This window comes from Bombus terrestris, chromosome 17 (assembly GCF_910591885.1).
Source record: "Bombus terrestris chromosome 17, iyBomTerr1.2, whole genome shotgun sequence".
NCBI lineage: Eukaryota > Metazoa > Arthropoda > Insecta > Hymenoptera > Apidae > Bombus > Bombus terrestris.
The window spans coordinates 10776315-10798909 of NC_063285.1; the positions used below are offsets into that span (position 1 = coordinate 10776315).

Genomic DNA, 22595 nt, shown 5'->3' on the forward strand with positions numbered 1-22595 from the left:
TGTTCGTACGATGATACTAACACTGTCTAAAGCTCGACTGTATTAGTAATATTAATACCGCTGTTCAAATTTGTCCACGTTCAACAATTGAAATAATTTCTGATATATTCCACAGGTTCCTCAAATCTACCGTTCAACAAAACTACTGTTCAACGATAGTGTTGCTAAAATCTATCGGTGATATACTAACGTTATACTTAAAATGTGCGGATAACGTGCCAGATACCTAACAATTACTCGAACCAGAAACGAACAAAAGAAAGCAGATTACGCGTGGCCGATGCCAAAACATATTTTTTCTTACGAGGACGATTAACTTGGCCAAAGACTAAACTAGCTTCTCATAACCGGTATTATACCTGAAGTATCGTTGGCGGTACGTTCAGCAGCAAACGATGCGAAACTGATGCGGCGCGCGATGAAATTGAAGAAAGACGAGGCGACACGACCGGGAGAGTTGCGGCCGTTCGAAACATAGTAGGAAGAAGAGATTCCGTCGAGAAGGAAACGGAAGAAAGTTCCGACTGGCATGGACGTGGGGTTGGTTTCAATCGGAAATGGGCTTCCAACCAGCCGAATAAACGACAACCGAGTCCGTGATAGACGGTGGTGGTGCAATTTAAACTTTCTCGTTCTCGCCGGCTTATGGCTCTTTCGACTCACGAACGAACCGGTCCAAGATAGTGGCTGACAGCTCGGAAGAAAGATGGCAAAAGGCGCCACTGATAATATACCTAAACCTCGGAATTCGCCTCGGAACGATCAAAGTATCGGCAAGATTTTGACAAAGATCGCGATCGCGGCGTTTAACATTCGCCGTTACAAAAGGCAGAGAATCTTTTTCTTCTTTTGTTTCACTATATTCGCGCTGTTACATTTAGTTGATACGTAGGTTAGTAGCCACGAACTTTGCTCGGTCCAACGCTGTCCGACGCATCGTGGAGAGTCCAACACCCAAAAAGAAAAGAATATCGACGTCTGGCCAGCATCGCGGTTGGCTTCATCGCGGTATCACTGAATGTCACTCGGTTGAGAGTCGCGGGTGAATGATCGATTTTCAAGTCGGATGATCGGCCAACAGCATTCTTAATTAGTCGGCTGATCAATTAAAACAGGAACGAAGAAAAAGCACGCTATATAGGGTGGAGATAAAAACCCGTATCTCGGTTGATGTGCTCGAGATGTCTCGTGATCTCTGTTCCTTTCCTATATTTCTTCGGCAAGTACCCTTTGTTCTTTGTTAAGACAAACGTCTTTTCAAAGAGTATCTTATAGCCGGTAGTTAGTTGGTGTTCCGCTACCGCTGACTGTACGTACTTCAGTCCGGTGCACCTCTCTTGTTCCTTGAGCCGTGTACCCAAGCTCCTCTCAGTTTCGCCATAGTGACACTCGAGGCCGTGAAAGTCTCAAGACTCGCTCAAGTTTCTCGATTTGTTATCCGTATTGGATTACTTGTCATGGATAGGAGCAAGTTAAAAAGTGGCCTTCTTCGGACCTCCTCGCCAGTGAAAAATGCTTGCAGGATATTCGAGAGCGTCTCTCGGGGAACAAAAAACGTTCCATTTACCCGAGATGCGATGGGAAATACGAAGGAAATGAGTGCAGAGATGAAAGTGATCGAAGTTTGGAATAGAGCAAATCCCAAGCATCACGGCATGGTTGTTGGCCATTGTTCTCGTACGTAGCAACAATCCGCTCGTACTGGAGATTTTCTCGATTTCAAGTTGCCTATGAATGCGTGAAAGCTCGCGGTCTAGTCATAAACTACGCAGGCGAAACAGTCGGTGCTTGTTCACGTGGCCAACATGGGATTTTGTTGATTTAATGACGCAGTATGATTGACTATTGCCCTGGCTATCCTCTCCCAGCCCTTAGTACACTGAGAAGACCTCCAAGGACACCAGTATAGCTTTCATCGATGCTCTTCGTCAACTGGTAGAAATACGAAAAGTACCAATTCTTCGTGATTTCGTATTTTTGTTGGAAAATTTATTGAAACATTTATAAGTCTACTTCTTACCCATAGAATATGTTTGCCATTCGGTAAAATAATTTAGGATACCTAGTATATACATATAGATTAGGAAGAATTGATTTTCTCGAAAATAAAATCTAATGCGAAAAAAGATCGCGCTGTCCGATCACACTCTGTTTTATTTGACTTCACTGGATAACACTGTGTGTTACGGCTAATAGGGTTGCCAGGTTGAATTTCATTTTCACCGACCAGTTCAAATAATTACTCAAAATTAATCACGGAAACGCCGAAAAGAGCACTTCCTTTTGGGACAAAGCGAACGGAAAATCGACGAGTCTGCAAACGGAACAGAATGCTGCGATGGTCAATATTTGGAATAGAAAAGCGAATTTTACAGAGAGCGATCAAAGCGATCATGAATACTTTGGTACATTTCCAACGAGCAGGGCCCGAAGCGGCACTTTCGTTATATTTAGTTTTATCACAGACATCGACGAATGTCGCTTATGACGATTCAAAGATACTCGTCTCGAAGAGTATCAAGAAATGCTGGTAACATCGTAATAGAGCGATTTCCTGATTTACGAGCAAGTTTTTAACTAACAACCATATATATTATATCGTAACGCTATCTTCAAAACGCTGTGGAAACACTCGATAATTGCTCAGAATGAGGACTCGAGTTTCGCAACCGCGACATCACCACCGTCTGACTGACTCGCCCAAATGAACCTTCGAATGTTCAGCTCAACTCGTTCGAAGTTGTACCGTCTGCGAGTTGTTTTCGATCATCGATCGAATATTTGCGGCAGAAAAATTCACGTAAGATGGTCATCGTGGAAACGCGTTTAGTCTTTTGCCTGTCACCTTAATTGATGCATTGACGAGTAATGTAAATGTACTGTAGTCAAAATTAACGCGTAGACGGCTGCCGTAATTTTAGAACTAGCCCCAGCCTAATTCGGTACTCGCCTACAAATTCCATACCATAATTTGCTGCTTTATGGGGATATTCCTCGTTCAGCGTTCCAAGTCCAGCGTTGCTTTTACAGCAGACCCAGTTGCCGAGGGTAACACGTTGTCTTCTAATGAAAATCGCTACGATCGTGCGACGATCGTTAGGTAAGTGACTTACCTACCGACCGTTTCATTTTCAACTTTTCATCCTCGAGATGGCAGCAGTCCTTGCTTCTATCAGCGCGAGCAACAGACCCTGATGATGGAATACTCGATGAATCGCCCTGCGTGAAATATCCATCGAACAGGAGATCAGTTAATTAGGTTCAGCTGGAAATTCATGAAATTCCTAATTATCGGCTGGACGATACATCCGCGCGAGACGTATCCGTGTCCCGTATCGTTTCCACGTAATTCGACGCTCAAACGCTGGCGATTACGTTAAAAACAACCTTTGTCTCGTTTCAGACGACCGTTCCGAACAACTTGGTTTCGAGTTTCAGTCAGACGTACGTACACTTGCCTATACCACCCAATTTCCTTCCACTTAACCGAGCGGATTGAGCAAAACTTGGCTGCCGCTGCGGACAGCTACGTACGCGCCAGAGAGCCACAAAGCAGAGGACCGAACTCTGCCGTCTCTTTGTTCCAACAAGTCCTGATAATTGTACATTCGTATCTTTGGTCGTTCTCCTTCTCATGATAAAATCGAGAATCGTCGCTGAATATATACAGGGTGTCCGGCCCTTTAGTACCTTGAATGCGTCGTGTATGGATAAGCGATATGGTTGTATTTTATTAAATATTTTATTGTACACGCTTATTGAACACGATGGTACGCAAGTGTTCAGAGTGTTCGGATGGAGAAATTTTCTCGCTCGTTGAATTATCATCAAAATCATTCGCAAATGTAATTCCTCCTTCTATTCAGGCTGTTGGTAGATCAAAGACATTGCAAACGTATTGCCATAAACGTAAGCAAATGATAAGTTTGAGACATCTTGCTGTTTCGTTGACTATCTTCTCGGGTTAACGGGCAGATCTCTTCTCGTAGGATTAACAAGGTAAAAAAGAAAGCGAGAGAATTGGGGAAACGTTCCCGCTAACGAATCCAGATAATCTCGGAGTTGGGAAGCTCGGGACAAATAGGCGAAAGAACACGTATCGTTGGACATTAAGCGTTACGTTTAATAAGGTACAAAAGCGTGTTTATACGACGCGTAAATCACGTGTGCTGCATTTGCCGGGCAACTCGTTGCCGTGTTAACCGTAGTATTCATATATTCCGCATCTGCAGTCGCACGCTCATGTAAATTACATAAAGCTTTCGGGGTGCAGTGTCGCGAACGAACAAGTTTTGCATCGTTGTTTGCTACATTGAACTGGGTTTATGGTACGAGCAGAATATGTCACTTTGAGGACATTATGCTCCGAGGAAGTTACCGATTGAATTCAAATTGCCACCGGCTATGAATCAGCCACCAGAGCGAAGCTTCTCTTTAAAGAAATCTCTGTTTTTCAGACGATATGTAAGAAGCCCTAAAAACGAATTCACGACAGTTCCATTTATAGGATGCGATGCATATGCAAATTGCGAATTCGTCAGGTTTATAGCAACGATTGGACAAAGAACGACGGGTGCCTACCCTAGGCGTCGCAGCCACGCAGATCACAGCTTTAGAAGGGAGTTGTAGAACCCTGGCAATTGAAATCGCAAGACGTCAGGGCCACTGACCCGTACACCATACGGATGAGGGCTCAATTTATGGCACCCTTAAGCTTTGACGACTGCTTTTCCTTTCCATGGCCGAAAGTGACGAAGGACCAGACGGTCGTCCCGGGTGTTCGAACTTGGCCTTTTCTTACAAATACTTTATGGCTTTCGAGATGCACTTCTGCAAGATCGTTGTCTCATATGGAAAGAGCAGATTTAAATAGTATCCAATTTGTACAATGTTAAATGGATATAAATCGATGGATGTAAATAAAGAATGATACAAAAATGATAAGCAAAGAAGTCTCTTTAATGTATCTGTTAGAATTTAATCTTAAAGTTAAGATAAATTATCTGTGGAAGATACAGTGTTTATGTTGAAATAATATTAGATGACATTTATTAAACAGAACCAAACGTATTTAAAATTTAAGTGAGTGACATGGCACAATTAATAAAGTGTGCAAGTAAAGAATTTATGGATTGTTGACAGTTGGCCAGTTACTCTCAGACTGACTGTAGGTAGTGACCCATGGTCCCTTATAGATTTTGAACCCCACTCTCTATACAGTAGTGAGTATAACCTGTGTAAGTGTCTGTATAAGATCGTTTATGCTATGTGTCTAATATCCTTGTATTCCAACAGTATCCCATGATTAATCGATGCAATCGTTTGACGAAATATCCTATAAGTTATCGAAATTCGTAAAAAAGAAGAAAGTTAGCGAAGGTGGTTTGCGTTATTGTTGCGTAATTTACAGGAAGAACGAGTTGCACCTCCATATAAAAAGTACATAATCGAACGTTAGGCTACGCCAATCGACAATAAGCCAGGCACCTGGCACGGCCTTAAACGACAAGACGACAGTTTCCAAATTATTTATTTACCTGGTGCAATAGTTCTCGGAATAGTAGAGCAAATAAAGTAAATTCGGGAATTATAACTGGGATTCGAGTTGAGTTATCAGTTTGATCAGCCAAGCGGAAGATCGCGCGATGTAAAGGGAGACACAGCGGGAGCTGAAACGCTCAGTTTCAGGCCCGTTCCGAAGAAATGGACTCCAATGTCTACAAAACGTCGCGTTAGCGCAGGATGCAAGTGGAAATTGCAAGTAAAATGGCTCCCGGAAGACCAATCTCGTGTTATCTCGCCATCGTGAGACTTCGAGATCTGAAACGTGCACTGGCGTCGTTACCTCTCCCCTGGACAGGTCGTCCGGTCGTCAAAATATCATTTTCCACTGAAAGGGGAATCGCCTTTTATCCTCCTGGCACTTACATCGTTTACCGTTTCAACTGTGCAATTAGAACGATCGTGGAAGGTGGTGAAACGTGACGTCGCGTGGCAATCGATATTTCCGGTCGCAGCGTTCCCGAGTTGGTTGAACGGTGCTGTTGGCGCGTTCCGCGAGCCTCTTTGAATTCGGTGCAGCCGGTTTTTACGAGCGGGTAGCGCTCGCAAAACGGTTCTCGGCTACGAAGGCCACGGACCACCGATGCCAGGAAGCACGTATCGGTCGTTAGTCCTCGCAACTTGCAGCGCTTTTATTCCGCAGCGGACGCGGAACGATGGACATTAAAATGCCAGCCGGGTGAAAAAAGAATCGTACGTTCGGGGAAATTCGAATCCGAGTGAATGGCGCGACCAACGAAAAGGCTGCACGAAGAGAAAGCTTTTAAATTAGGCGCTCCGCTCGTTAGATAGCTTTTTATGGAGGCCTCGAGACGAGCCTGTTGGAAGATAACCTCCGTTTTCTAAATCTCCTCTTTTCTTTCTCTCTTTTTCGTTCCAAGTTGTCCTACGTTCGTTCTACAGCGCGCCGAACAATCAACGATTCGAAGGACGCAAAGATTTCAGAAACAAAAAAGTGAAAGAAGTGAATTTCTTACCAGCCTGCATTTTTTGGAAATCGTGAGAAAATATCGTTGCAAATATCGCTACATCAATGCCGCGTTTTGTCGAGGGGGAAGCATGTAATTTGAAAAAGCTGTACTCGTGGGGAAATGGACGTTTCTCTTTATTCTAACAGAGACGTGGAATGCCCGGACCTCTCTATGAAATACGCTCATTTCTGTTCCTCTGGAAACCACACCAATACACTCGACTGTACACGCCACTAAATTAAATGTTCCTGGAGGAACAGCATCGCCTGTGGATGCTGTAGTGGCTAGAAATGTAAGGCTACCTACGAAACGCGATTTTTATTAACACATTTCCTACCGGAAAAATATTTTATGATGCTGCCTTTACGTCTCTTAGGACCTATACTACACCTCATTTTATGGCAGCCAACAATTTTCATCAAGACAAGGACAAGGGTTACGGAAGGATGGGCTGAATCGTGCCTGACCTTTTTCTGTCTTTTACTACGGTTCCTGATCATCAAATTAAAAGTGCAGGGATCACGAAAATGGAGCAAATCGTGTCGATCTTTGTTCCGACTCCAATTACAATTTCTCATCGTCGAATTGGAAATGATTTACAGAAATAGGGCAAATCACGTCTACCTTTGATCTCGCTCCAATTACAATTTCTCATCGTCAAATTGAAAACGATTCGAACTGCCGATCATCAAATTAGAAATGACTCACACAGCTCTAATTAACACAGCTCTTGGTCATGAGATTAGAACTACCTGCAGAAAGTATCAGAGCTCTTAAGAATTGTTTGATATTAGAACAACTGTTTGCAAAAATCTCGCCAGTCTCGTTAATTCTGTGATCTTGGTTTCGTCATTTGGCATCGATCTATGCGACCTATGCGTGGTAAAAATTAAATATATTTCTTTCGCCTATGTACGTCGATCACGTTTCTCGATCATTGGATCAATTTTCCCGGATCGATGGATCCATGAAAGGAAATATCCTTAGCTTTGTAGAACTATATCAGGTCTGTAAGTATGAAACCGGAATTTGCCTATAGATGGCCCTAGCTGATAATGTAGTTATCACTAAACTGCTTCATTGATGCTAAAAGTCTTTGCTGACATCTCACAAACATTTTCGACTCGGAACAATACAAGTTTCATACAACAGCATAGTTTGTAATAGCGTTGAACATTGATTTTCTGTTACCATATGAAGAAAACTGCTGCAGAATCGCACCGAATGCTTGTCGAAGCTTACGGTGAGCATGCTCTTGGTAAATCACAGTGCTTTGAGTGGTTTAAAAAATTCAGAAGTGGCAATTTTGACGCGAGGAACGAAGAACGTGGAAGACCACCGAAAAAGTTTCGAGACAGCGAATTGCAAGCATCGTTGGATGAGGATGACGCTCAAACGCAACAACAACTCGCTGATCAATTAAACGTGACACGAGAAGCCGTCTCCATACGTTTGAAAGCCATGGAAAAGATCCAGAAGGTGGGAAAATGGTTTTCACATGAACCGAATGAAAGACAGCAGGAAAACCGAAAAACCACTTGCGAAATGCTGCTCGCCAGGTACAAAAGAAAGTCATTTCTTCACCGAATTGTGACTGGCGATGAAAAGTGGATATATTCAGCTCCAGGCGAACCACCGACATCGACTACAAGACCAAATCGCTATGGACGGAAGACAATGCTCTGTGTTTGGTGGGATCAGAAGGGTGTGATCTATTATGGAGCTGTTAAAACCTGGCGAAACCGTTAATACTGAGCGCTACCGACAAAAAAGCTTTGAGTGAAAAACGACCAGAATATCAAAAAAGGCAACACAAAGTAGTTTTGCTTCGTGATAATGCACCATCGCATACAGCAAAACCGGTCGAGGAAACGATCGAAGCGTTTAGTTGGGAAATGCTTTCGCACGCGGCTTACTCACCAGACTTGGCTCCGTCCGATTACTATTTATTTGCATCGATGGGACACGCGCTTTCTGACCAGCGCTTCACTTCTTACGAAAATGTACGAAAATGCCTCGATGACTGATTTGCCTCAAAAGAGCGACAGTTTTCTTGGCGTGGCATCCACCAATTGCCAGACAGGTGGGGAAAATGTATAGCTAGCGATGGGCAATACTTCGAATAAAATATTTTTAATCATTTTCACAGAATAAACGTGTATTTTCCATACAAAAATTCCGGTTTCATATTTACATACCTGGTAAAGTCGTACAGACGTCCAAAATCTATGGTTACGATAAAAATTTGCGTAATAAATTCGCAATTATTCTGCTTAATAAACAGTTACGGAAAACGACGGTGTTTGACAATCTCGCTGACAGAAATCGCATTTTTTACCATTTCCTCCACGAAACCTAATTTGCCTTACAAATAGCACGTACATACACAAACGCCGCGCGATATTTGTCTTTTCTTTCATTTCAGTTTTCATAAATCCGTGTCGTAGAAACGCCAACACGGTAGGAACCGGCGAACACGTAGAAAGCACGCCCAAAAACAATTTGCAGCGTGACAAGTATTTTTATCCTGGAAGAATTTGCGGAATTTGCGATAATTGTCGCTTGTCATCCACTTGCTTCATTTTCATAAATTATCATTCGTCTGTATACGAGCGTTTGCGTTAAACGTAGCCCATAGAAGATTCGTCCAAGTCGAACGTTTCAATTTCTCCAATTTCCATTAGAAACGTATTAATAATAACAATTGCATAGATTACGCGGGCGTAAATAATTTCGTGACAATATAAAATACAGTTTTGATATACTCGATAGAAGATAAACGGAATTCGGTAGATGTGCGTAAACTTTCGTGATTAACCGTAGCATAAGTTGATCAAACGCATAGATTTCTCCGGCATATTTTTCCATTTGGACGTCGCTAATTAATTCAAACATCAAACGTCAGTTTCAGCCAAACACCGCGAAATATCCGCGCGTGAAATTTTCAGTTAATTCCGGTTCTCGTTCGAGCTGGAAACGTGTCCGCGTAGCTATTGTGACCGAATATACAAATACTTTTTAACCAACATTCTCGTTATAAAAGCGGCCGGTTGAACAGTGGAACGTATGGTTTAAAAATTAAATAAAGCGATCAAACAAGCGAGCTACCCGCTAACGGATATCGCGGCTTTCGGGATTTTTCATGCGACTCGGTTAAAAAATGTTTCGGCGAAGGACACGCGAGCGTGTTTTATTTTTTCGTAATTTATTTTTCACAGACCGGTAAGATTGAATTATTTTCTTGTCGATCGAATTATGCATTATACCGAGCCATCTACGATACCAACGTTCGACGATAATCGAATGAGACTCGACAAGATATAGAAACCGTAAGCCGAACCATCGAAATAATCTCGTCGACGATTTATCAAGCCAGCACGCTGGACCAAGACTCGAGAGGACTTGGCCGAACGATCTCTCGAGATAAGCTCGGTTAAACCATCGATGGATGGATGGTTTCCGACTCGAGTCACCTAACACCTAGCAAATTTACTCATTGATTCGCACTAATGACGAGCAGTAGTCCGGTGATGTAATGTTCAGACATCGCCAGTGTCTTCTACGAGTACGGATGAAATTGAGATGTCATGTGGCGAATAATACATTGCGAATGAACATTATGGGGAGGCTAAGGTTAATTCGTACAAAAATAAGGCACGTTTTTGTGAATTATTTGCGACGACACGGTTAAAATCTCATTATTAAAACCGATAGTACGTTAAAGTATGACGTTCGAAGAATACTGTATAAAATTTTCACGGAGAAATATTAAAAAATACGGCAACGGCAGCAATTATTGGGACGTGTCTCGGAAAAAAGGTAGAATTGCGGTGCCCCTGATAACTCGATGCTGGATCATCTGAAATCAAAGAATCAAAGTTCATTCGTTAGGTAACAGTTTTCCCTGGGTAACTCTGGAAGGGTTTTTCGAAATTTCAATTTTTCACTTTTTTCGGACACTTTGAAGGGAAAATTAATCGATTTTGCGAAGATTTGCGGCTAATTTTCCCTTCAAAGTGTTCCAAAAAAGTGAAAAATTGAAATTTCGGAAAACCCTCCCAGCGTTACCCGGGGTAAACTGTTACCTAACGAATGAACTTTGATTTTTTGATTTCAGATGATCCAGCACCAAGTTACGAGCAATTCTACTTCTTTCCGAGACACGTCCGAATAATTGCTGTCATTGCTGTATTTTTTAATATTTCTCCGTGAAAATTTTATACGATATTCTTCGAACGTCATACTTCAACGTACTATCGGTTTTAATAAAGAGATTTTAACTGTGTCGTCACAAATAATTCGCAAAATCATGCCTTATTTTTGTACGAATTAACCTTAGCCTCCCCTTAATAAATGATACGCGTATTCGAAGCGGAAAAGGCCATCCGTTAATGGGAAATGTTAAATAGAACGTTTCCGATGTTATGTTTTCGTCGTGTCGGTATGACGTACCGTATGTTTACTGTTTCAACGCTCGATTCTATTAAACAGCGTAGAGGAAAGATCGTTCCGTTTCAGTCTCGTTCTGCTTTCGTTCGAAGCAAGAGTTGCCGAATTTTCACAGCGTGTATTTGCGGAAGTGATTACGAATTTACGAATATGCGGATACGCGTTTCGTTGGCGACCTGTGCGCCGCAAGTTATAGAAACGCGTGCAAAGTTCGATTAACGAATATCCTACAAATAATTATATAAGTTTATGAGAGTATAATATTCGATAGTTAGTGGAGAGAGAATAGAGAGAGAGAGACAGAAGTTTGCATTAACAAAGGCGGCCGACACTTGGAAATACACGCGCGATTATACGATAATTTTACGTTTCATGTTTTTCCTATGAATTTTTAATGAACCGTTTGCCAACATTTTGCTACATCATTTTTAGTCTCGTCGTTGCCCTATAGAACACGCTGGCAAAGTTTCCACACTGTGTATATACGTATAATATTTAAAATAGGATTATTACGTTTGAAAATTTCACATTACACGGTGAAGAAATTCTCAGCAAAGGATCAACTAATCGAACGAATAGGATTTCGTTTAATTCTTGTCGATATAATAAAGTAGCCTAATTTATATTAGTCTACTTTATCTTATATTATTCTGCATTACTATGGATATATTAATCGAGTAATACGCTTGTTAATAGCACAATACCGAAAAGTGACGCGATATAGAGGAACATCGACTTGTAATAATCGCGATGCTTTCTTTTTCTAATTGCAGCAAAGCTGGATGGTGTGAAAACGTACATGAGAATGAGAAGAGTGCCAAAGCATCTACAGGTGAAGGTGATCAAGTGGTTCGACTACCTTTGGTTGACGCAGAAATGCTCGGACGAAGAGAAAGCTGTCAGCTGTCTTCCCGGTAAGCGTTTTCCACTTCTCTGTTTGAAACGTTCGTCTCTTTACCTAACAGCAAGTTAGAATAAATAATTTATTTACTTATACTAAAAATTTATAATTCTTGAGTTGTCGCTGCAAGAGAAGCAGCTATTTCTTGTACGTTGTTCCACTGGCAAAGTTGTACAAGTCCAGTTGAAAGATTCATTCGAACGCACAAACTCGTTTGTCCTGAAATCGTGCTTCTTTAGTTAGATATAAAAATCGTTGAGCAAAAATTCATTTTTATTTAAAGGAGAGCCAGAGTTATATCGGTAAGTCGCATAAAAGTTTCTCAGAAAATGAAATGATCAAGTATTCATCTTTCTGATCATTCCGACTACGAACAACTATAACGAACGGGTTAATTTTCGTTATGTATCGCGTTTATCGCGAGCTAAAATATTCACCGACGTGCTATCGGCGATTTGACGTGTTCGCGCGTTGACGAAGGTTGCTCGAAAGTGCATCAATTTGCTCGTGTAATTTTTTCCACGGCATTTAGCATCGCACGATTCGCTTTTCCTCTTCGGTAATTCCTCCTCTTCCTTATTTCTTCTCATACGTACACGTGAATCGCGTATCGAGGTTTATTCCACTGGATTTACCTTAGTCATGGCTGCAGCAATCTTATTTCATCCCGCAGTAATATGACGCACGTGGAAATCTTCCATCGTGATTCTCATTTAGCCAGAATGACGGACGTCGCTGAAACATATTTCTGCGGGATAGTTCGTTAAATCTGCCGCTGAATCTCCGTCCCGTAAATATTTTTTAAGCATTAAAGCACACCGGATGTAGCCGAAGAACACGCGCATGGCCAATACGTGGTGATTTCTCGTGAAAAAATAAGAAGAAAACATGGAATAGAATTTCTTTTCGACGTAATCGAGTTGCAGCATGTATAGGCCATCTTTTCAGGCTACTGTAATCGTAAAATTCATAATCGGAATATCCGAAGTGAAAAGAAAATCCGAAATCATCCTTAGCATAGCCTTTCTGGCGTCTCTCTTAAGCTAAACGTAACGCTGACAGACAATTGTCCGCGGCCAATCGGCATCAAAAAGACGGATCCGCGAGTGATTGGCTGCGACGCGTGGTTGCGGACAATTTACCGCCAGCGTTAGACTTAGCCTTATTATGGTCTGTCCATTCGTGAAGAAATGAATCGTCCAAGCCGAATTTATCGGCGAGGAGACCTTAAGATCTCGCAGCAAAGAAGCTGAACAAACGGAAGCTGAAAAGTCGCCGTCGTTAAATTAATCCCGTTGGAACGTTGCAGACAAGCTGAAGGCCGAAATTGCGATAAACGTGCACCTGGACACGCTACGGAGGGTGGAGATCTTCCAGAACACGGAGGCTGGCTTCCTGTGCGAGCTTGTACTAAGACTGCGACCAGTTCTTTTCTCACCTGGCGACTATATTTGTCGCAAAGGTACGCGTAATTTTCTTCTTTTTTTCTTTCTTTTCTTATTCACTTACTGCAATCACCTAGCTAGCTAGCTCAATGTCCAGTGCTCGTAGCGCGGTGTATCTATCGCCACTGCGGAATAACGTACACATGGACCGATTTCCAATCTAACCGCTGCACTGTAGTCGCTCGGCCCAGCGACTGGGTCGGTGTAAATCCATCTTTACAATATCGATAATCGTAGATGTTGTTAGATTTATGCTCTTGGGATGTTGCGTTTAGGTCAATCTGTTTATTAAGTTAATAGGTGGCTCGTTTTAGTTTGACTGGCCTCTATTGATTTATTCGATCGGATTAGTCAAGAGGCCAGTGTGGATTTTCACGAGACGTAATTCGCTTTTAAGTGGCTTTTGCTGAAGTTTGCGATTTCTTTTCCGATCTTCGATATTTCAACGTCATTGTGAAATGTTTTCTTTGACATATATCACGATACGTTGCATATAGTCCACAGGACGTATAACTATTTCTCACTTGCAATTTCTTCCTTCCTTTCATCCTCTGCTCTCTCCTCGTTCTTCTCGCTTGCTTGCTTCCTTCCTTCCTTCCTTTTACACATCGCCACGCGTTTTTCCTGACCGGGATTCTCTTGGAACGAACAGCTGGAACCCCGCCAAAAGATGTACCCTAGCTGGCAGAAGTTTCAGAAGCGATTGCCTACCCTCTCTACTTGGCCTCGTTGCCAATAGCGTACCCAGAAGGTGCAGTTATGAACGAAATACTTTATTCCGAGAAATAGCTAACCGTGTCGCGGATCGAAAGAATCATCCGCGTCGGATGACTGCAGCTTACTCTAAAAATTCTCTCCCGCCTCACGCGGAATCTTATCTTCTCCGGCGTTTCTCAGCGACTGCAAGTTCGTTCAAAGAAGAAACGTCGTGTGCTTGATAATGGGCCGCGATTATTTTCGCCTTGCTCGAACCTTTTTCTTTTTTCTCTTTTTTTTTTTACGTGGGGAAATCCTCGTGGACATTCCGCCGCTCTTCCGGGAAGCGAAGAAAGTTTTCGAGAAATCTTCCTATCGCAGTCAGTAGCCAGGTCGAGGTTGATCAACTTTCGTGTGAAACGTGTTCCCGCGAGATTATTGGAAATGCGAGAAAAGCGGTGAATCCTCTCTTAGACCGCACACCGCGTAGATCTTCGAAATTGTTGGACCACTTTCTATCGTCCTACGAGTAGCTACGATATTCTACGAAATAAAATCGAAGAAAGATGTAGTTCGTGATCAAAACGTTGGACCGTCAAGCCACTCCGCAACGCCGACAAACCTTTGAACAGAGTGGAAAGATTTGTTGCCGAAGGCAAGTGAATAAAATCGTCGATTTAATTAAAGGCAACCGAGCGTGGAATAGTTTTCGTTGGATACGTCAGCGATCGGTCAGTATTTCTTCGATGGGTCGCGCGAACGAACGTGACCAGCCAGCCAAATAATTTTCTCTTCCCCTGGGAGAGCATAGAATGAGAAACGAAAGCGAAGGACAAGAAAGCAGCCAGTGGACAGAGACGGACAGTTCGTGTGTGTATATGTGTGTGTGTGTGTAAGCGAAGTGATCGTCTTCTCTCTAGCCTCTTCATCGCCACGGAAACGACCGCCGTATGACCGTTGGTACGCGACTACAGCCGTTTTCTAGCGCCCTGGATGCTTCTGCTTGATGGCCGACCCTACGTCGAGTGGATCACTGCTGCTGCGACACAGTTGGCGACTTCGGCCTGACTTATGGTTACCCGTTACTACTTTAACTATTACGCTAATGTCGCGTGTATTAATTCAACGACTTGCAGAAAAAATGTCGATCTCAAAACAGGAGATCGAACTCTTTATTATATTTATATTCCTCTGTTTGTTGGAGTAGGAGAAAGACTTTGGTCGTACGGATGTATCATGTTTAGAGTGACTGGATGTTACCCTGGCGGTGACTCGTGATAAAGTGGTTGGGATTAACTATCTTATAGCATAGTGAGGCAAATTTACCCTGCGACACTAACGTCGTCTTTATCGTCGTCTTTAAACGAATCGCTTTCTCTCGGCGATTCGCACGATTTTACACACTCGCACACATGCACGTAGGTTGGATGAAATGACGACAGCGTTGGAACACTCGTAGGCGTCTTCTATACGAACGTATTATTGCCGGGAATTAGTTGACTAGAAAGTACACTCGCTGTATGTTCATTTTATTAACATTTTAATAGAATGTATGATCATTCGCTTAAAATGTTTATTTCGTCATTTGTTTCGCCACTTCATCTGAAATAATATCGTCGGAATAATAATATAGGTATTCGGTAGCTTCTTCGATATTTAACTTCATCGACGAAGCGAACATGGTTTTCTGTGATGCGCGAAATTTTTAATCCGACGTTTGACGTAAATTTTCAGATTTACATTAAATATATCTCTTTATTCGCAACAGCTCTGTGAATGTTAAATTTGATGCGAACTCGGAAGCATAAATTTTCTATGCTGGTACCCTGACTTCTTTAAAATTATTCAACGATCTAACGTCTCGCAGCAAACAGTTTAGTAAGTGTACGTTGAACATGCATGGAAAATCGGGCTTTGACATCGCTTGATGTGGGTTTAATCCTCATAAGTAGTGCAATGAATAGGATGGAACAGGGTTAGAACAAGGCTGAACGGAGCAGAACAGAGTAAACATAGGATGACGAAGCATAGCGGGTACAGAAGTGTAGCACACAAGAAGATACCAAACTGCTCGTGTAATGCAAGTAGGAACTATGCTCTATTTCCCACTAGGCTGCTAATGAAACGTTATCAATCAAAATTTAAGTATGATAATACACGACGAGCGAAACATCGTAGCGGTGTAAGCGAAAATCCTGAGAATTGGAATTTATTCGCTCATTTCAATTCCTACGAGTATCGTCTATTCGGTGTCATAATTAATGCGTTCGTAATTATCACTTTCTCTCGTGGTACACGTTTTCACGGTTTGGAAAACGATGGAAGATACAATATCAGGTCTGTAAGTATGAAACCGGAATTTGCCTATAGATGGCCCTAGCTGATAATGTAGTTATCACTAAACTGCTTCATTGATGCCAAAAGTCTTTGCTGACATCTCACAAACATTTTCGACTCGGAACAATACAAGTTTCATACAACAGCATAGTTTGTAATAGCGTTGAACATTGATTTTCTGTTACCATATGAAGAAAACTGCTGCAGAATCGCACCGAATGCTTGTCGAAGCTTACGGCGAGCATGCTCTTGGTAAATCACAGTGCTTTGAGTGGTTTAAAAAATTCAGAAATGGCAATTTTGACGCGAGGAACGAAGACCGTGGAAGACCACCGAAAAAGTTTCGAGACAGCGAATTGCGAGCATCGTTGGATGAGGATGACGCTCAAACGCAACAACAACTCGCTGATCAATTAAACGTGACACGAGAAGCCGTCTCCATACGTTTGAAAGCCATAGGAAAGATCCAGAAGGTGGGAAAATTGGTTCCACATGAACCGAATGAAAGACAACAGGAAAACCGAAAAACCACTTGCGAAATGCTGCTCGCCAGATACGAAAGAAAGTCATTTCTCCACCGAATTGTGACTGGCGATGAAAAGTGGATATATTCAGCTGCAGGCGAACCACCGACATCGACTACAAGACCAAATCGCTATGGACGGAAGACAATGCTCTGTGTTTGGTGGGATCAGAAGGGTGTGATCTATTATGAGCTGTTAAAACCTGGCGAAACCGTTAATACTGAGCGCTACCATTTTCACCTTTTCGTATCAATTTGGAGCAACTACGAAATAAGATATTAATGAATTTAATTTATCCATCGAATCTCTGTATCTTGCACATGATACGAGGGAAAATAATGTTCGCGTGATATCGTAGAATTTTACATCCTTGGCAGAAATTCCTGCTACGCATTTGTTTTCTATTCCTCGTACATTGCTGTAATCGTTTCCGAGAGAACCTTCTGCAGGAAGATTTAGCGAAACCTCCCCCAAAGAATCTCGCTTCCAATGACGTATTTGTGGTTCCTCGAAATTCGATCGTGTTTCTGTTACGGTAGAACTCCATTTACGGCGAACCTGTCGGGCTGAAACAATTTATACAATTGCAGTTCGTAGAATGGCGACTCGTCCGTCTTCCTCGCTACCTGCTAAACGAGAGTTTCTTCCGTTTAAAAATGTCTACCATTCGGTGGTATGCTAATTCTTTTGTCGGTCGAACGCATAATACCATCCCCTACCCTGCCATTAACCTTCGCATTTAGATACGTCGGACGAAACGATTTCTAAAAAAAAAGATTAAAATTCCGACACTTTTGGGGAAGGCGAACTGCGCCTTTGTACGAAACTGCTTTACATGGAATTTTCGTTTTGTTAAATCTCTTTTACCCGGAGATTTCGATAAGTCCGAAAGCTGTATAACTCGAAGATTTTAGTTCCTCCCTGGAGACTCGTGCTACCGAGGTCCGACCGTACCGGTTCGATCAAGCTACACCGATATCCGCTCCCACTACTTGCACGCTTATTTCTGTCCTCGATTCTATCTGTTGTTCGCACGAACGGATCTCCATTGTATTAACTTTCCTTTCTGAAATCTGTTGCAGGTGAGGTAGGCAAGGAGATGTACATAGTGAACAGAGGCCGGCTGCAGGTGGTGGCTGATAACGGGAAGACAGTGCTGGCTACCCTTAAGGCTGGTTCCTACTTCGGGGAGATCAGCATTCTCAATATGAGGACTGCAGGTAAAGAGTGCGGTAAATATTCCAAGCGGACCAGGGGCCCGTGAGCTGTCCCCCTCGTATTTCACGATCACGTTTTCACGATTCACGTTCTTACTACTCTGTGAGAGGGCGACCCGCCGAGCCGGTATGAGCCGATCTTCAAACCCAACTTTCTACTAACGATCATCTTTCTTTACTCTTGTACTTTCTCTGTCACCGACATTCCTATTGTCGATTTCCTCCTGCTACTTGCGCTCCCGACGACCACGCAACGAGCAAACGCGCGTTAAAGAAAGATGTTGGAATCGAGTGCTTTAGGTAGAGGAAAGTATCATCTTGAATGGACCTTTAATGGTTTCGGTAATTTCCACATCAAGTAGATACTTTTACCGTCTCACACTTTGTCGCGATATTTACTTTTGAAAGATTTTTGATAAGTTTCTGCTGGTCTCGGTATAATACATTTAAAACTGTTCTTTTTTTCTTTTCCAAAAATACATTTGCGAACAAAGCAAACAGATTTTTCGTTACGATGGTATCGACATCACAGCTATTGTGCGTTCAATGAATTTGAATAACCAACGCACAACACTTTGTTACTTCGACGCTTGGGCAGCGCTCTTTGTTCTTCTATTTCAATATTTTTCGTTTGTTGTTGCTGAACAGATTTAACAAATCTGGTCGGTTTTCGTTGAAATGACGAAAAATTCGCTCATAATATAGGTCATGAATATTCGATCCATTGAGAGGAGGAAACGCGTATTGTATTTGCAGAACATTTAAAGTATCCGATGCAAAATATGAAATCTAGAAAATCGGTAAAATGATTAGGTCACATCAAGTCAGCCACCGGTCGAGAGATTTTCACTTGACTTGATCGAACCACCTGCTGTGGATGAACATTAGCTTCCATTGGATTACGTATAAGCGATTTCGACCGGTGCGTGACCTGACGTGACCTGGCCGTAGTGCGATCGCTAGTGTGAATCAAGGTTTAAAGAAAAATCGATAGGGCGAAATCGTTGCGAGATCGTCGATGCGTATTGAACAAGGCCCGTGACACGTATTGCCCTTTAGCCTTCGACCCTCTGTTTTTATCGATTATTGTCTTCCAACCGATAAACCAACACAACCTACTGAAACGTAATAGATATCGTACGAAAATAAATGATACTATATAACACTGGGGCCTCTGTGCACGGCCTCGGCCGTGATAAAAATACCGAGCGTTCCGAAAATACGAGAGACAAGGCCGAAAGCGGGAGAAAATCAATCGTGGGTCGTGTCGGTCGATCGATCCAACCGGACAAACATACACAGTAACTCACGAAAGTATTTGGACACCCTTTAAAACGGAATAACTTTTTTAATATTGGACCGAACGACTTGAGCTTTTTTCGAGAAGTTAGATCGACCAGTTGGTAATTATGCAGAAAGAGGGGGGGCTTCGACTACAGTTTCGTTGAATTTCGGATATGGCGTAGGGTGAAAGTCCTTGAATAACGCGTGCACTTTGTCCGAAACGTGGGACGATCGCGGTTCAAAAGTTGTGAGAAAAAGAAAACGGTAGTTGCATTGCGTAGGACCGCAGTCCTCATAGCGGTAACTTATGGTAACTTACGTTAGGTTAGGTTAGATTCCATGGATAACCTAACCTAACTTTTGATCGCCTAGGGCAAAGTGTATGTTACTCGGAGCTTTCCCTTCTGTAACATATTCCAAGGACAAGATCATTGGAGTTAAGGTCCCCTTTCCTGCATAATTACCGATTAATTTAATCGATGATGTGTAAAAAAAAAAATTGCAGCACCTTGGAATCGCGAAAAAAAATGGCGAAGGTCGTTTTTACAATCTTTTCGGTGATACAGGAAAGGACACGCTCTCAACGATTTCAACGAGGTTGAAATATGTTGCCAAGGTCCTAATACACCTACTGCTGTAACCTAACCTATAACACGTTCATTTTTATGTACACGATATCAATCTCTTCCGTTAATGAGTTAAATTCCGGTTGATCTGCGTAAAAATGCGGCCACCTGTTCCACAATGAAGTATAACCGTAACGTAATTCCAAGTTCTTTGTAAATACCGCGAAACCTGAGATCCAGCGGAACAGGAACGTACTTAGGAAAAAGTTGTTCAGAATGTTGACCTTGACAACATATTTTAAGCGGTGAGATGCGTCCTGTTCTGTATGCTGTAGTGTCCGAATACATGGCAAATACATGGATCGGGACTCGTGCTCACTCTACCGTGCTGTATCGTGCGTGCATCGAAGATCAGAGCGAGAACCAGGCAGTGCGAGTGAAGCGGAATAGATAGAGCGCAATACCAACGATCGTAACCATAACCCGAACCCGGTTCAACTCTTAGTAATACGATACCGTAGAGTCGGCTCATTTCTTACTCCCGATCAGATATCGCGTAATTCTTTGGTTTAGTTAAAAATTGTTGCTCTAAAAATATAGCCATATCCGATATTATTTTCATCGTACGAATCTCAGTCATCTGACTAAGGCCATCTCGTAACGATATGATAGAAGATAAAAAAGATTACATTTTTCTCATTGCGGTAATTCGATATCGTGTTGAATTACGTCGATAAGGAACAAAGATAACACCGGAGCCTACCTCGAGCCAGCAGTTCCAGCAATTGGTGAGGATAATTTCCGGCTGTGTGCGCGGACAAATTTTTGATCGTATACCCGGAATTTGTTGTACGTACGCAATATGGACTGTAACGCAGATTTGAAAAATACATTTGCTAGATTTACGCCAGTAGATGAACTTCTCAGCATGCACACCTAGACGTAACTGGAATTGCAATCTCTTTTTGAAGCTTTTTTACACGTCATCCAGTAAACTAATGAAACTTCTCAAAAGAAACTCAAATCGTTTGGTCGGATATTAAGAAAGTTATTCTGTTTTAGTTGGTGTTCAAATAAAAAGGTCACATAGAAGGGTGTTTCGTGAGTCACTGTACTTTTTAGTCACTCCTGTTTTTATCATTCCTCTTTAGACACTCCTGCTTTCGTAGTGACATTAGAATACCTAGTTTAGATTTGACCCATTTGGAAACTGGACATGCTCTTTCAGCATTCTTTCATCTTCTTTCTGGTTACGTTTGCCGATCGATTTGCTTCTATGACATGCTGAAACATACATTTTACCCGTGATCTATCTGCGCAAGGAAATATTTGCGAGTCGTCTCTGCGAAACAGGCCATTTTTTATCCATCGTTTGTACCACGACCAATTCAGTTTCATCAAAAACTTGTGACCATCTTTGTTTGAGATATTTTTAAAAGAATTTAATTCTAACAATAATCGATATTCGTACGACAGTCTAATCATAATCATCGATATAACTGAAATATAATGATCAACGATGAATAAAAAATGTTGTGCTCTCACGCAGAGACAAGGGGCAGAGTACATAAGCTAAATATATCTGGTAAATATTTTCTTCGCTCACGTTCATTTCCATACTTTTCTACTCTATTACCCATATCAGTGCACTATTTAATTACCTATATCTTATTATCTTATTATATTTTTCACGATTCTTCTCTACCATTTTTTAACGTAGTCTCTTAATAATTATTGTAACTTATTGCTGCAATGATTCGTGCCCACGGATGTGACTAATTTGCACTGGAAAATTACATTACCTTCTTATATATGTCCGTATATTAATTATCGTAGTTAGTTTCCTGTATATTGAACCATCTACTGTGGAAAACAAATCTTATATCAAACACTTTTCGCTAGGAAGAATAGCCGAGAGCGATTCTTAAATGTCATCGATATTAGCAAGCATGATTTGCAGAATATATTACGAATATATTATGCAGTATCGATCGAACGAACAATCTCATCTCGTTAGAAACTTCTTAAACTACGAGCGAGGTAAATATCGCGTAAAAGTGCCAACGAGTTTTACAAGCAGCGTAGCTATTACAACATACGATTGGAGAAGGAAATTAATCAAATTTCGCTCGAATCACCATCAGTTTGCAACATCGTACAATACTCGTCGATACTCGGCATTCGCGTTGCAACAATATATTTTTTATCGGAGCAAATAAAACATTTCGATTTATGATAACGCGTACATTACGTGTACGAACAAAAGTATATTTGCATTTCAGTCATCGATAGGACATTCGTCGATTAGTTTGGAAATAAATACATGCATTTCTCCGTGTTTACCAACGTACAATACAAATAGGTACTTTGCATGTTCGAACATTATGTACACAGCCGCGAATAAATCGAATTTTACCCCTTTTAACTCTAGCAAATAAATTACAGTGAATTATTCCCTTTTAACATTTTAGCAATTAAATCGCACTCACCATTAATAATTAATTAATAATTAATATGCAATGCATCAAGAGTTGTGTTCCCATTTCTTCGATATAAATGTTTTACAATTAACGGTAAAGGAGCGACATATATATATATATGTTACGTGGCAAAAGAGATTACGCGCAAATGAACCTTTTACGT

At 41.7% G+C, this 22595-nt stretch overlaps 1 protein-coding gene and 1 long non-coding RNA gene across 16 annotated transcripts in view; both read left to right on the forward strand.

Annotated features, from left to right (window-relative positions):
- The window catches only part of LOC125386809, a 28191-nt gene extending 23247 nt beyond the window's left edge, over positions 1-4944 (forward strand). Inside the window, exon 2 of the long non-coding RNA XR_007227247.1 lies at positions 116-4944. This is a non-coding gene — a long non-coding RNA (uncharacterized LOC125386809). The remainder of the gene's footprint in view (positions 1-115) is intronic.
- The window catches only part of LOC100647879 (cyclic nucleotide-gated cation channel alpha-3), a 233903-nt gene that overhangs the window by 203096 nt on the left and 8212 nt on the right, over positions 1-22595 (forward strand). For 8 of the 15 annotated variants that reach the window (XM_048414001.1, XM_048413991.1, XM_048413988.1 and 5 more), the window contains 4 exons: positions 11756-11896; positions 13193-13345; positions 17968-18117; positions 21015-21053. In XM_048414001.1, coding sequence (XP_048269958.1) covers positions 11756-11896; positions 13193-13345; positions 17968-18117; positions 21015-21053 — 483 coding nt within the window. The remainder of the gene's footprint in view (positions 1-11755; positions 11897-13192; positions 13346-17967; positions 18118-21014; positions 21054-22595) is intronic. The other 7 variants (XM_048413997.1, XM_048413995.1, XM_048414000.1 and 4 more) reach the window with 3 other exon arrangements.